This window comes from Callorhinchus milii, unplaced genomic scaffold (assembly GCF_018977255.1).
Source record: "Callorhinchus milii isolate IMCB2004 unplaced genomic scaffold, IMCB_Cmil_1.0 Scaffold95, whole genome shotgun sequence".
Taxonomy (NCBI): Eukaryota; Metazoa; Chordata; class Chondrichthyes; order Chimaeriformes; family Callorhinchidae; genus Callorhinchus; species Callorhinchus milii.
This window is the reverse complement of record NW_024704836.1, coordinates 88,850-105,457: the sequence shown is the minus strand read 5'-3', so window position 1 is coordinate 105,457 and position 16,608 is coordinate 88,850. Positions and strand designations below refer to the sequence as shown.

The following is a 16,608-nucleotide window of genomic DNA, read 5'->3' as shown; positions in this document are numbered from 1 at the left end:
GGTGTCATTGGAGCCTTTCCTTTTCCAGAGCTTCACAGAGATAAAGTGAGAGAGACAACGTTGAGGATAGAGGGGGAGAGTTACTGAGAAAGGGAGTGTGAGTGTTAAAGAAAGAGTTAAAGAAAGAGATAAAGAAAGAGTGTATATGAGAGAGAGAGAGGAACCTGAGCTCTGGTGTGAGGTTCCCAATGTTAATCCAAGTCTCTGCCAACAATGTCCTTTCTCACTGTGTCCCTGATCTCCATCCTCTGGCCCTGTGAGTATCTCTCAACATCTCTCAATTCCCCGTAAACTCTCAAATCTACAGAGATTTCATATCACACCCTCTCTCTGTCCGCGATGATTGCGCTTTGTGTGTGTGCGTAATCCATTGAACACCCCCCAGGACATTCAGCCCAGATTCCCTGTCGGCGGATCTCACTGTTATATTGTCTTTGCAGGTCTGTCACTGGGAGCTTTGGTGACTCAGAGGCCGCGGACAGTCACAGCCAGAGAGGGGGAGACAGTGAGTTTGAGATGCAGCCACAACGACAAATCCCTTGATATGATGCTCTGGTACATCCAACCCCATCAGGGAGGCCTCACATTGATCGGATATAACCAATATTCAACCACATATGAGGACAAGTTTAAATCCGGCTACAACATTACCAAGACACCGGACAAAATGAACTCCACCCTGGAGATCTCCAGCATGAACCCAACCCAGGAGGGGGTGTATTACTGCGCTGCGAGAGAAGGGCACAGCGTGAGAGAGAGACAGATCTCTCGTACATAAACCTCACACAGGATACACAACCACTCGATTCTGTACACACACACACACCAGCCCCTCCCGCGCCAACACCTGCCCTCAGTCTCTGCAGAAATAAAACCCATCAACACAGACGATTGAGAGACAGAGAGAAATAGAGGTTCAGGACCGGAGTAGCCACGGCTCCATGTCGCCCACTCTCCACACTGTTCCCTCTGTGTCTCTGTCTCTGACTCTTCTCTGTCTCATCCCAACCCCCCAACACACATACAGTAGTAACTGCCTCATGTCAAACACACACAAACACACAATATTAACCATCTTCCTGCCTCCATTGTGCCAACTTCCTACATCGTATCTTCTCTCTATCTCCATATCTAAACCTGGGAACAATTTTGCATCGTGTAGTTACAAGTTTATCCCCGAGGGGAGGCTGCAGCGTCACTGATACACTCTCCCGGTCCACAGGGTGGGGTGTGTGGGGGGGGGGGGGTTGGGTCTTGTGATATCTTTCGAAGACTTTGGTGTCATTGGTGCATTCAATCCGTCAGAGCTTCAGTCCACAAGAAAAAAGTCAGAGTCGATGTGAGCGATAAAAAGAGTGTGAGATACAGTGTGTGACCTTGTGTGAGGATAAAGAGGGAGGAAGAGAGAACTGAGGAGTGAGGTTCCCAATGTTAATCCAAGTCTCTGCCAACAATGAGTCTGTCCTTTCTCACTGTCTCTCTGATCTCCATCCTCTGGCCCTGTGAGTATCTCTCCCATCCCCGTAAACTCTCAAATCCACAGGGATTTCATATCACACCCTCTCTCTGTCCGCGATGATCGCGCTTTGTGTGTGCGCGTAATCCATTGAACACCCCCCAGGACATTCAGCCCAGATTCCCTGTCGGCGGATCTCATTGCAATATTGTCTTTGCAGGTCTGTCACTGGGAGCTTTGGTGACTCAGAGGCCGCGGACAGTCACAGCCAGAGAGGGGGAGACAGTGACTTTGAGATGTTACCAGAATAACACTAAATATGAAGCAATGCTCTGGTACCTCCAACCCCATCAGGGAGGCCTCACATTGATTGGATACGGTTCTTATTCAACACCAACGATGGAGGATGCTTACAAACTTGACTACGAAGTTAAACAGACAGACGATTATAAGAACTGTTCCCTGGAGATCAAGAAGGCAACCCAGGAGGGGGTGTATTACTGCGCTGCGAGAGAAGGACACAGCGTGAGAGAGAGACAGATCTCTCGTACATAAACCTCACACAGGATACACAACGACTCGATTCTATACACACACACACACACACCAGCCCCTCCCCCGCCAACACCTGCCCTCAGTCTCTGCAGAAATAAAACCCATCAACACAGACGATTGAGAGACAGAGAGAAATCGAGGTTCAGGGCCGGAGTAGCCACGGCTCCATGTCGCCCACTCTCCACACTGTTCGCTCTGTGTCTCTGACTCTGAGACCAATTTTGTGATCTCGTGTTCCTGACCAATACCCCGGGGGAGGCTGTAACTTCACTAAAAGGCTTCATCTCAAACCTCCCACCAATGCCCCACTGGTGGGTGGGGCACGAGACCCACTTCCGATGTAGATTCGTAGAATCATACAGCGCAGATGGAGGCCATTCAGCTCATTGTGTCTGTGCCGGTCTTTGAAATGAGCTTCCAATTCAACCCCACTCCCCCACTCTCTCCCCATAACCTGCAAACTTGTCCTCCCCAAATAGTTATCTGTTTCTTTCATAAAAGCTGCTATCGAATGGGCTTCCACCAGCCTTTCAGGCAACGCATTCCAGATGCATCTGTGTCTCTATCTCTGAATTTGGAACCAATTTTGGGACCCGCTGTACCCAGTTCATACCCCGGGGGAGGCTGTAGCTTCACTAAGACACCTCCCCTCCTCCCCAGCTCCACCTCCCATCACTGGGGGGAGGTGAAGCCCACTTCTGACGTGGTGTAGACTTTACTCTGTCAGAGCTTCATTCCAGAGACACAGAGAGAGGGAGAGACAGAGAGACGCAGATAGAGAGAGGAACCTGAGCTCTGGTGTGAGGTTCCCAATGTTAATCCAAGTCTCTGCCAACAATGAGTCTGTCCTTTCTCACTGTCTCTCTGATCTCCATCCTCTGGCCCTGTGAGTATCTCCCAACATCTCTCTCATCCCCGTAAACTCTCAAATCCACAGGGATTTCATATCACACCCTCTCTCTCTCCGCGATGATTGCGCTTTGTGTGTGTGCGTAATCCATTGAACACCCCCCAGGACATTCAGCCCAGATTCCCTGTCGGCGGATCTCATTGTTATATTGTCTTTGCAGGTCTGTCACTGGGAGCTTTGCTGACTCAGTGGCCGCGGACAGTCACAGCCAGAGAGGGGGAGACAGTGACTTTGAGATGTAGCCATAACGACAAATCCCTTGATACGATGCTCTGGTACCTCCAACCCCATCAGGGAGGCCTCACATTGATTGGATATAACCGATTCTCAACCGCATATGAGGACAAGTTTAAATCTGGTTACAACATTACCAAGACACCTGACAACATGAACTCCACCCTGGAGATCACCAACATGAACCCAACCCAGGAGGGGGTGTATTACTGCGCTGCGAGAGAAGGGCACAGCGTGAGAGAGAGACAGATCTCTCGTACATAAACCTCACACAGGATACACAACGACTCGATTCTGTACACACACACACCAGCCCCTCCCCCACCAACACCTGCCCTCAGTCTCCGCAGAAATAAAACCCATCAACACAGACGATTGAGGACAGAGAGAAATCGAGGTTCAGGGCCGGAGTAGCCACGGCTCCATGTCGCCCACTCTCCACACTGTTCCCTCTGTGTCTCTAGAGTCTGAATCTGGGACCAATTTTGTGATCTCGTGTTCCTGACCAATACCCCGGGGGAGGCTGTAACTTCACTAAAAGGCTTCCCTTTCCCCACATCTCAAACCTCCCACCAATGCCCCACTGGTGGGTGGGGCACGAGACCGATGTAGAATCACAGAATTATACAGCGCAGATGGAGGCCATTCGGCTCATCGTGTCTGTGCCGGTCTTTGAAAAGAGCTTCCAATTCGACCCCACTCCCCCGCTCTCTCCCCATAACCTGCAAACTTGTCCTCCCCAAATAGGTATCTACTGGTCTCATAAAAGCTGTTATCGAATGGGCTTCCACCAGCCTTTCAGGCAACGCATTCCAGATGCATCTGTATTCCTATCTCTGAATTTGGAGCCAATCTTGGGACCCGCTGTACCCAGTTCATACCCTGGGGGAGGCTGTAGCTTCACTAAGACACCTCCCCTCCTCCCCAGCTCCACCTCCCATCACTGGGGGGAGGTGAGGCCCACTTCCGATGTGGTGCAGACTTTACTCTGTCAGAGCCTCATTCCAGAGACATAGAGAGAGGGAGAGACAGAGAGACGCAGATAGAGAGAGGAACCTGAGCTCTGGTGTGAGGTTCCCATTGTTAATCCAAGTCTCTGCCAACAATGAGTCTGTCCTTTCTCACTGTCTCTCTGATCTCCATCCTCTGGCCCTGTGAGTATCTCTCAACATCTCTCAATTCCCTTCAGGGTCCCAAAGCCATTGGGATTTCATATCCAAACCCTCTTTCTGTTTGAGGGATGTGTTTGTGTGAATGTGAGTTTGTGTGTGTGTGTCATTCCGGGAATCAGACCAGAACATTCCCTGTGGGCAGGATGACCTGATGTTATATTGTCTTTGCAGGTCTGTCACTGGGAGCTTTGGTGACTCAGTTGCCGCGGACAGTCACAGCCAGAGAGGGGAGACAGTGACTTTGAATTGTCACCAGAAGGACACAGCCTATCAAACAATGCTGTGGTACCTCCAACCCCATCAGGGAGGCCTCACATTGATTGGATACGGTTTTGCGTCAAACCCAACGATGGAGGATGCTTACAAACTTGACTACGAAGTTAAACAGACAGACGACTATAAGAACTGTTCCCTGGAGATCAAGAAGGCAACCCAGGAGGGGGTGTATTACTGCGCTGCGAGAGAAGGGCACAGCGTGAGAGAGAGACAGACCTCTCGTACATAAACCTCACACAGGATACACAACGACTCGATTCTATACACACACACACCAGCCCCTCCCCCGCCAACACCTGCCCTCAGTCTCTGCGGAAATAAAACCCATCGACATGGACGATTGAGAGACAGAGAGAAATCGAGGTTCAGGGCCGGAGTAGCCACGGCTCCATGTCACCCACTCTCCTCACTGTTCCCTCTGTGTCTCTGAATCTGAATCTGGGACCAATTTTGTGATCTCGTGTTCCTGACCAATACCCCGGGGGAGGCTGTAACTTCACTAAAAGGCTTCCCTTTCCCCTCATCTCAAACCTCCCACCAATGCCCCACTGGTGGGTGGGGCACAAGACCCACTTCCGATGTAGAATCGAATAGAATTATACAGCGCAGATGGAGACCATTCGGCTCATCGTGTCTGTGCCGGTCTTTGAAAAGAGCTTCCAATTCGACCCCACTCCCCCACTCTCTCCCATAACCTGCAAACTTGTCCTCCCCAAATAGTTATTTGCTTCTCCCTTAGAAGCTTTTAAGCCTTAGAAGAGAGACACAGATAGTGAGAGGAACCTGAGCTCTGGTGTGAGGTTCCCAACGTTAATCCAAGTCTCTGCCAACAATGTGTCTGTCCTTTCTCACTGTCTCTCTGATCCCCATCCTCTGGCCCTGTGAGTATCTCCCAACGTCTCTCATCCCCGTAAACTCTCAAATCCACAGGGATTTCATATCACACCCTCTCTCTCTCCGCGATGATTGCGCTTTGTGTGTGTGCATAATCCATTGAACACCCCCCAGGACATTCAGCTCAGATTCCCTGTTGGAGGATCTCATTGTTATATTGTCTTTGCAGGTCTGTCACTGGGAGCTTTGGTGACTCAGTGGCCGCGGACAGTCACAGCCAGAGAGGGGGAGACTGTGAGTTTGAATTGTCACCAGGACAATACTGCCAGTACTGACATTACAATGCTCTGGTACATCCAACCCCATCAGGGAGGCCTCACATTGATCGGATATAACCGATTCTCAACCGAATATGAGGACAAGTTTAAATCCGGCTACAACATTACCAAGACACCTGACAACATGAACTCCACCCTGGAGATCTCCAACATCAACCCAACCCAGGAGGGGTGTATTACTGCGCTACGAGAGAAGGGCACAGCGTGAGAGAGAGACAGATCTGTCATACATAAACCTCACACAGGATACACAACGACTCGATTCTATACACACACACACACACACACCAGTCCCTCCCCCACCAACACCTGCCCTCAGTCTCTGTGGAAATAAAATCCATCAACACAGCCGATTGAGAGACAGAGAGAAATAAAGGTTCAGGGCCGGAGTCGCCACGGCTCCATGTCGCCCACTGTTCCCTCTGTGTCTCTGAGTCTGAATCTGGGACCAATTTTGTGATCTCGTGTTCCTGACCAATACCCCGGGGGAGGCTGTAACTTCACTAAAAGGCTTCCCTTTCCCCACATCTCAAACCTCCCACCAATGCCCCACTGGTGGGTGGGGCACGAGACCCACTTCCGATGTAGAATCGTAGAATTATACAGCGCAGATGGAGGCCATTCGGCTCATTGTGTCTGTGCCGGTCTTTGAAAAGAGCTTCCAATTCAACCCCACTCCCCCCTCTCACCCCATAACCTGCAAACTTGTCCTCCCCAAATCCTCTGCTTCTCTCATAAAAGCTGTTATCGAATGGGCTTCCACCAGCCTTTCAGGCAACGCATTCCAGATGCATCTGTATTTCTATCTCTGAATTTGGAACCAATTTTGGGACCCGCTGTACCCAGTTCATACCCTGGGGAGGCTGTAGCTTCACTAGGACACCTCCCCTCCTCCCCAGCTCCACCTCCCATCACTGGGGGGAGGTGAGGCCCACTTCCGATGTGGTGCAGACTTTACTCTGTCAGAGCTTCATTCCAGAGACATAGAGAGAGGGAGAGACAGAGAGACAGTGACAGAGAGAGGAACCTGAGCTCTGGTGTGAGGTTCCCAATGTTAATCCAAGTCTCTGCCAACAATGTCCTTTCTCACTGTCTCTCTGATCTCCATCCTCTGGCCCTGTGAGTATCTCCCAACATTTCTCTTCCCCGTAAACTCTCAAATCCACAGGGATTTCATATCACACCCTCTCTCTGTCCGCGATGATTGCGCTTTGTGTGTGTGCGTAATCCATTGAACACCCCCCAGGACATTCAGCCCAGATTCCCTGTCGGCGGATCTCACTGTTATATTGTCTTTGCAGGTCTGTCACTGGGAGCTTTGGTGACTCAGAGGCCGCGGACAGTCATAGCCAGAGAGGGGGAGACAGTGACTTTGAGATGTCGCCAGGACGATAGCTCCGTTTATACGATGCTCTGGTACATCCAACCCCATCAGGGAGGCCTCACATTGATCGCTTATGTCTCTGCATCAACCCCAAACTATGAGAAGGGTTTTGAATCTGACTACAAAGTTAACCAGACCAGTAACAGGAAGGAGTCCTTCTTGGAGATCTCCAGATTGACCCCAACCCAGGAGGGGGTGTATTACTGTGCTGCGAGAGAAGGGCACAGCGTGAGAGAGAGACAGATCTCTCGTACATAAACCTCACACAGGATACACAACCACTAGATTCTATACACACACACACACACACCAGCCCCTCCCCCACCAACACCTGCCCTCAGTCTCTGCAGAAATAAAACCCATCAACACAGATGATTGAGAGACAGAGAGAAATCGAGGTTCAGGGCCGGAGTAGCCACGGCTCCATGTCGCCCACTCTCCACACTGTTCCCTCTGTGCCTCTGTCTCTGAATCTGGGACCAATTTTGTGACTTGCAGTTCCTGGACCAGACCCTGGGGGAGGCTGTGGCTTCACTAAGACATCTCCACCTCCCACCAATGTCCCTCGGTGGGGGGCGGGAGTGACACCCACTTCCGATGTGGTACCGACACCTTGGGGTCATTGGTGCCTTTACTCTGCTGGAGCTTAATTCCACAAATACAGAGGAGAGAGAGAGAGAGAGAGAGGGAGACAACCATTAGGAGAGAGGGGGAGTGTTGTTGAGAAAGGTAAACAGAAAGAGGGCGTGTGACAGTGGGGGGGGAGAGAGAGAGAGGAACCTGAGCTCTGGTGTGAGGTTCCCAATGTTAATCCAAGTCTCTGCCAACAATGAGTCTGTCCTTTCTCACTATCTCTCTGATCTCCATCCTATGGCCCTGTGAGTATCTCCCAAAGTCTCTCAATTCCCCTCAGGCTCCCAATTCCAATGGGATTTTGATATCATCCTCCACTCTCTCTGTCTGAGAATATCTGGCTCTGTGTATGTGTGTGTATGTGCATGTGTGTATGTGTGAGTGTGTGCGCCCGTATGTGTATGTCATTCCGGGGATCAGACCAGGACATTCCCTGTGGGCAGGATGATGGATGTTATATTGTCTTTGCAGGTCTGTCACTGGGAGCTTTGGTGACTCAGTGGCCGGAGACAGTCACAGCCAGAGAGGGGGAGACAGTGACTTTGAGATGTCACCAGGATGACAGTGCCCTTGATACGATGCTCTGGTACATCCAACCCCATCAGGGAGGCCTCACATTGATTGGATACGGTTTTATGTCAACTCCAACGATTGAGGATGACAAACCTGACTACAAAATTACACAGACTGATGACTATAAGAACTGCTCCTTGGAGATCAAGAACGTAGCCCAGGAGGGGGTGTATTACTGCGCTGCGAGAGAAGGGCACAGTGTGAGAGAGAGACAGATCTCTCGTACATAAACCTCACACGGGATACCCAACGACTCGATTCTATACACACACACACACACCAGCCCCTCCCCGCCAACACCTGCCCTCAGTCTCTGCAGAAATAAAACTCAACAACACATGACTGAGAGACAGAGAGAAATAGAGGTTCAGGGCCGGAGTAGCCACGGCTCCATGTCGCCCACTCTCCACACTGTTCCCTCTACGTCTCCGAACCAACGACTAATTTTATGATCTCCCAGGCCATACTTTGGGGGAGGCTGTAGCTTCACTAAGACTCCCCCACATCTCCTCTCCAACCAATGTCCCACTAGGTGGGTGGGGAGTGGGGGGGGGGGGGGAGAGGTCACTTCCGATATGGTGCCGACACTTTGGTGTCATTGGAGCCTTTCCTTTTCCAGAGCTTCACGGAGATACAGTGAGAGAGACAACGTTTAGGATAGAGGGGGAGAGTTACTGAGAAAGAGAGAGTGTGAGTGTTAAAGAAAGAGTTAAAGAAAGAGTTAAAGAAAGAGTGTATATGAGAGAGAGAAAGGAACCTGAGCTCTGGTGTGAGGTTCCCAATGTTAATCCAAGTCTCTGCCAACAATGAGTCTGTCCTTTCTCACTGTCTCTCTGGTCTCCATCCTCTGGCCCTGTGAGTATCTCCCAAAGTCTCCCAATTCCTCTCAGGCTCCCAATTCCAATGGGATTTCATATCATCCTCCACTCTGTCTGTCTGAGAAGATCCGGCTCTGTGTATGTGTGTGTATGTGTATATACATATACGTATGTAATTCCGGGGATCAGACCAGGACATTCCCTGTGGGCAGGATGATGGATGTTATATTGTCTTTGCAGGTCTGTCACTGGGAGCTTTGGTGACTCAGTGGCCGCGGACAGTCACAGCCAGAGAGGGGGAGACAGTGAGTTTGAATTGTTATCAGAATGACACAGACTATCAAGTAATGCTCTGGTACTTCCAACCCCATCATGGAGGCCTCACATTGATCGCATACGCCGTGGTGACAACTCCAACGTATGAGAAAGGCTTTGAATCCGGCTACAATATGACAAAGACAACTGATGACAAGGAATCCTCCCTGAAGATCTCCAACTTGAACCCAACCCAGGAGGGGGTGTATTACTGCGCTGCGAGAGAAGGACACAGCGTGAGATAGAGACAGATCTCTCGTACATAAACCTCACACAGGACAAACAACGACTCGATTCTATACACACACACACCAGCCCCTCCCCCACCAACACCTGCCCTCAGTCTCTGCAGAAATAAAACCCAACAACACAGACCATTGAGAGACAGAGAGAAATAGAGGTTCAGGGCCGGAGTAGCCACGGCTCCATGTCGCCCACTCTCCACACTGTTCCCTCTGTGTCTCTGTCTCTGTCCCCGATTAAAGCCGTCAGGGCGGGGAACACACACACCCACCGACTCACTCACACTCTCACTGCCTCACTGACACTCTCACACTCACACACACTGACTCCCAAACTCACTGACTCTCCAACTCAAAGCCAACAAGGACTGGGGTTTACTCAGCGCCTTCATGGGTCTTCATGGCCGGCAAACATGGGGTGGGTCTGTCTCTCACACCTTCTGAGACACCGACACAAAAAGATAAGACGGTCCCCGACTGCATCTACAAAATCACATTGAATTAACCCCCTCACTGCCTATCGCCTGCCACACAGATAATTATCATTCACACTTCCCTTCCATAGTCACCAACACGAGTGCTTAACTTTCCCTGACTCTTCTCTGTCTAATCGCACCCCCGAACACACACACAGTAGTAACTGCCTCATGTCGAACGCACACAAACACACAATACTAACCATCTCCCTGCCTCCATTGAGCCAACTTCCTACAGCGTATCTTCTCTGTATCTCCATATCTAAACCTGGGAACAATTTTGCACTCTGTAGTTACAAGTCTATCCGCGAGGGGAGGCTGCAGCGTCACTGATTCACTCTCCTGTCCCACAGGGTGGGGTGTGTGGGGTTGGGGGGGGGGGTGGGGGTTGTGATATCTTTCGAATACTTTGGTGTCATTGGTGCCTTCAATCCGTCAGAGCTTCAGTCCACAAAAAAAAGTCAGAGAGAGAGAGAGAGTCGATGTGAGACATAAAAAGAGTGTGAGATACAGTGTGTGACCGCGTGTGAGGATAAAGAGGGAGGAAGAGAGAACTGAGGTGTGAGGTTCCCAATGTTAATCCAAGTTTCTGCCAACAATGAGTCTGTCCTTTCTCACTGTCTCTCTGATCTCCATCCTCTGGCCCTGTGAGTATCTCTCAACATCTCTCTCATCCCCGTAAACTCTCAAATCCACAGGGATTTCACATCACATCCTCTCTCTGTCCGCGATGATCGCGCTTTGTGTGTGTGCGTAATCCATTGAACACCCCCCAGGACATTCAGCCCAGATTCCCTGTCGGCGGATCTCATTGTTATATTGTCTTTGCAGGTCTGTCACTGGGAGCTTTGGTGACTCAGAGGCCGCGGACAGTCACAGCCAGAGAGGGGGAGACAGTGACTTTGAGATGTAGCCATAACGACAAATCCCTTGATACGATGCTCTGGTACATCCAACCCCATCAGGGAGGCCTCACATTGATTGGATATAACCGATACTCAACCGTATATGAGGACAAGTTTAAATCTGGTTACAACATTACCAAGACACCTGACAACATGAACTCCACCCTGGAGATCACCAACATGAACCCAACCCAGGAGGGGGTGTATTACTGCGCTGCGAGAAGGACACAGCGTGAGAGAGAGACAGATCTCTCGTACATAAACCTCACACAGGATACACAACCACTCGATTCTATACACACACACACCAGCCCCTCCCCCACCAACACCTGCCCTCAGTCTCTGCAGAAATAAAACCCATCAACACAGACGATTGAGAGACAGAGAGAAATCGAGGTTCAGGGCCGGAGTAGCCACGGCTCCATGTCGCCCACTCTCCACACTCTCCCTCTGTGTCTCTGAACCTGGGACCAATTTTGTGATCTCGTGTTCCTGACCAATACCCCGGGGGAGGCTGTAACTTCACTAAAAGATTTCCCTTTCCCCACATCTCAAACCTCCTACCAATGCCCCACTGGTGGGTGGGGCACGAGACCGATGTAGAATCACAGAATTATACAGCGCAGATGGAGGCCATTCGGCTCATCGTGTCTGTGCCGGTCTTTGAAAAGAGCTTCCAATTCAACCCCACTCCCCCACTCTCACCCCATAACCTGCAAACTTGTCCTCCCCAAATAGGTATCTACTTGTCTCACAAAAGCTGTTATCGAATGGGCTTCCACCAGCCTTTCAGGCAACGAATTCCAGATGCATCTGTATCCCTATCTCTGAATTTGGCACCAATTTTGGGACCCGCTGTACCCAGTTCATACCCCGGGGGGAGGCTGTAGCTACACTAAGACACCTCCCCTCCTCCCCAGCTCCACCTCCCATCACTGGGGGGAGGTGAGGCCCACTTCCGATGTGGTGCAGACTTTACTCTGTCAGAGCTTCATTCCAGAGACATAGAGAGAGGGAGAGACAGAGAGACAGTGACAGAGAGAGGAACCTGAGCTCTGGTGTGAGGTTCCCAATGTTAATCCAAGTCTCTGCCAACAATGAGTCTATCCTTTCTCACTGTCTCTCTGATCTCCATTCTCTGGCCCTGTGAGTATCTCTCAACATCTCTCTCATCCCCGTAAACTCTCAAATCCACAGGGATTTCATATCACACCCTCTCTCTGTCCGCGATGATCGCGCTTTGTGTGTGTGCGTAATCCATTGAACACCCCCCAGGACATTCAGCCCAGATTCCCTGTCGGCGGATCTCATTATATTGTCTTTGCAGGTCTGTCACTGGGAGCTTTGGTGACTCAGAGGCCGCGGATAGTCACAGCCAGAGAGGGGGAGACAGTGACTTTGAATTGTCACCAGGACGACAGCTCCTTTACTGTGATGCTCTGGTACATCCAACCCCATCAGGGAGGCCTCACATTGATCGGGTATAACCAAGCCTCAACCATATATGAGGACAAGTTTAAATCCGGCTACAACATTACCAAGACACCGGACAGAATGAACTCCACCCTGGAGATCTCCAACATGAACCCAACCCAGGAGGGGGTGTATTACTGCGCTGCGAGAGAAGGGCACAGCGTGAGAGAGAGACAGATCTCTCGTACATAAACCTCACACAGGATACACAACGACTCGATTCTATACACACACACACCAGCCCCTCCCCCGCCAACACCTGCCCTCAGTCTCTGCAGAAATAAAACCCATCAACACAGACGATTGAGAGACAGAGAGAAATCGAGGTTCAGGGCCGGAGTAGCCACGGCTCCATGTCGCCCACTCTCCACACTGTTCCCTCTGTGTCTCTGAATCTGGGACCAATTTTGTGATCTCGTGTTCCTGACCAATACCCCGGGGGAGGCTGTAACTTCACTAAAAGGCTTCCCTTTCCCCACATCTCAAACCTCCCACCAATGCCCCACTGGTGGGTGGGACACGAGACCCACTTCCGATGTAGAATCGTAGAATTATACAGCGCACATGGAGGCCATTCGGGTCATCGTGTCTGTGCCGGTCTTTGAAAAGAGCTTCCAATTCAACCCCAATCCACCACTCTCACCCCATAACCTGCAAACTTGTCCTCCCCAAATCCTCTGCTTCTCTCATAAAAGCTGCTATCGAATGGGCTTCCACCAGCCTTTCAGGCAACGCATTCCCGATGCATCTGTGTCTCTATCTCTGAATTTGGAACCAATTTTGGGACCCGCTGTACCCAGTTCATACCCCGGGGGAGGCTGTAGCTTCACTAAGACACCTCCCCTCCTCCCCAGCTCCACCTCCCATCACTGGGGGGAGGTGAGGCCCACTTCCGATGTGGTTCAGACTTTACTCTGTCAGAGCTTCATTCCAGAGACATAGAGAGAGGGAGAGACAGAGAGACACAGATAGAGAGAGGAACCTGAGCTCTGGTGTGAGGTTCCCAATGTTAATCCAAGTCTCTGCCAACAATGAGTCTGTCCTTTCTCACTGTCTCTCTGATCTCCATCCTCTGGCCCTGTGAGTATCTCTCAACATCTCTCTCATCCCCGTAAACTCTCAAATCCACAGGGATTTCATATCACACCCTCTCTCTGTCCGCGATGATTGCGCTTTGTGTGTGTGCGTAATCCATTGAACACCCCCAGGACATTCAGCCCAGATTCCCTGTCGGCGGATCTCACTGTTATATTGTCTTTGCAGGTCTGTCACTGGGAGGTTTGGTGACTCAGGGACCGCGGACAGTCACAGCCAGAGAGGGGGAGACAGTGAGTTTGAATTGTCACCAGAATAACAAAGACTATTTTATAATGCTCTGGTACCTCCAACCCCATCAGGGAGGCCTCACATTGATCGGGTATAACCAAGCCTCAACAGTATATGAGGACAAGTTTAAATCCGGCTACAACATGACCAAGACACCGGACAGAATGAACTCCACCCTGGAGATCACCAACATGAACCCAACCCAGGAGGGGGTGTATTACTGCGCTGTGAGAGAAGGGCACAGTGTGAGAGAGAGACAGATCTCTCGTACATAAACCTCACACAGGATACACAACGACTCGATTCTGTACACACACACACACCAGCCCCTCCCGTGCCAACACCTGCCCTCAGTCTCTGCAGAAATAAAACCCATCAACACAGACGATTGAGAGACAGAGAGAAATCGAGGTTCAGGGCCGGAGTAGCCACGGCTCCATGTCGCCCACTCTCCACACTGTTCACTCTGTGTCTCTGTCTCTGTCCCCGATTAAAGCCGTCAGTGCGGGGAACACACACACCCACCGACTCACTCACACACTCACTGCTTCACTGACACTTTCACACTCACACACACTGACTCCCAAACTCACTGACTCTCCAACTCAAAGCCAACAAGGACTGGGGTTTACTCAGCGTCTTCATGAGTCTTCATGGCCGGCAAACATGGGGTGGGTCTGTCTCTCACACCTTCTGAGACACCGACACAAAAAGATAAGACGGTCCCCGACTGCATCTACAACGTCACCTTGAATTAACCCCCTCACTGCCACATGGATAATTATCCTTCACACTTCTCTTCCATAGTCACCAACACCAGTGCTCAACTTTCCCTGACACTTCTCTGTCTCATCCCAACCCCCAACACACACACAGTATTAACTGCCTCATGTCGAACACACGCAACACACAATAATAACCATCTCCCTGCCTCCTTTGAGCCAACTTCCTCCACTGTATCTTCTCTATATTTCCAAATCTAAAACTGGGAACAATTTTGCACCCTGTAGTTACAAGTCTATCCCCGAGGGGAGGCTGTAGCGTCACTGATTCACTCTCCTGTCCCACAGGTGGGTGGTGGGGGGGGGGGGGGGGGGGGGGTTGGGGCTTGTGATATCTTTCGAATACTTTGGTGTCATTGGTGCCTTCAATCCGTCAGAGCTTCAGTCCACAAAAAAAAGCCAGAGAGAGAGAGTCGATGTGAGAGACAAAAAGAGTGTGAGATACAGTGTGTGACCGCGTGTGAGGATAAAGAGGGAGGAAGAGAGAACTGAGGTGTGAGGTTCCCAATGTTAATCCAAGTCTCTGCCAACAATGAGTCTGTCCTTTCTCACTGTCTCTCTGATCTCCATCCTCTGGCCCTGTGAGTATCTCTCAAGATCTCTCTCATCCCCGTAAACTCTCAAATCCACAGGGATTTCATATCACATCCTCTCTCTGTCTGCGATGATCGCACTTTGTGTGTGTGTGTAATCCATTGAACACCCCCCAGGACATTCAGCCCAGATTCCCTGTCGGCGGATCTCACTGTTATATTGCTTTTGCAGGTCTGTCACTGGGAACTTTGGTGACTCAGAGGCCGCGGACAGTCACAGCCAGAGAGGGGGAGACAGTGACTTTGAGATGTTACCAGAATAACACAGCCCATCAAACAATGCTCTGGTACCTCCAACCCCATCAGGGAGGCCTCACATTGATCACTTATGTCTCTACACAACCGTAACCCATGAGAAGGGTTTTGAATCTGACTACAAAGTTAACCAGACCAGTAACAGGAAGGAGTCCTTCCTGGAGATCTCCAGCTTGAACCCAACCGAGGAGGGGGTGTATTACTGCACTGCGAGAGAAGGGCACAGCGTGAGAGAGAGACAGATCTCTCGTACATAAACCTCACACAGGATACACAACCACTCGATTCTATACACACACACACACACCAGCCCCTCCCCCGCCAACACCTGCCCTCAGTCTCTGCAGAAATAAAACCCATCAACACAGACGATTGAGAGACAGAGAGAAATCGAGGTTCAGGGCCGGAGTAGCCACGGCTCCATGTCGCCCACTCTCCACACTGTTCCCTCTGTGCCTCTGTCTCTGAATCTGGGACCAATTTAGTGATCTCGTGTTCCTGACCAATACCCCGGGGGAGGCTGTAACTTCACTAAAAGGCTTCCCTTTCCCTCATCTCAAACCTCCCACCAATGCCCCACTGGTGGGTGGGGCACGAGACCGATGTAGAATCACAGAATTATACAGCGCAGATGGAGGCCATTCGGCTCATCGTGTCTGTGCCGGTCTTTGAAAAGAGCTTCCAATTCGACCCCACTTCCCCCTCACCCATAACCTGCAAACTTGTCCTCCCAAATAGGTATCTACTTGTCTCATAAAAGCTGTTATCGAATGGGCTTCCACCAGCCTTTCAGGCAACGCATTACAGATGCATCTGTATTCCTATCTCTGAATTTGGAGCCAATTTTGGGACCCGCTGTACCCAGTTCATACCCTGGGGAGGCTGTAAGCTTCACTAAGACACCTGCCCTCCTCCCCAGCTCACCTCCCATCACTGGGGGAGGTGAGGCCCACTTCGCGATGTGGTGCAGACCTTTACTCTGTCAGAGTGTCGCACTGGTTAGAGTCAGCAATCTCTCTGACCCCCCAACGTGGTTTTAGTGTTAGGCGTTGAGACGA

The 16,608-nt window shown here is 50.8% G+C and overlaps 3 gene segments (V, D, J or C); all 3 read left to right on the top strand.

Moving 5' to 3' along the window:
- The first annotated feature begins 167 nt into the window (after window positions 1–167).
- Window positions 168–14,757, top strand: LOC121848043. The segment is given in 3 exon segments: window positions 168–256; window positions 13,858–14,147; window positions 14,728–14,757. Coding segments are annotated over 3 exon segments (363 nt in total).
- Window positions 9,138–9,820, top strand: LOC121851721. The segment is given in 2 exon segments: window positions 9,138–9,220; window positions 9,424–9,820. Coding segments are annotated over 2 exon segments (369 nt in total).
- Window positions 12,218–12,803, top strand: LOC121851719. The segment is given in 2 exon segments: window positions 12,218–12,267; window positions 12,449–12,803. Coding segments are annotated over 2 exon segments (387 nt in total).
- Window positions 14,758–16,608: the final 1,851 nt, after the last annotated feature.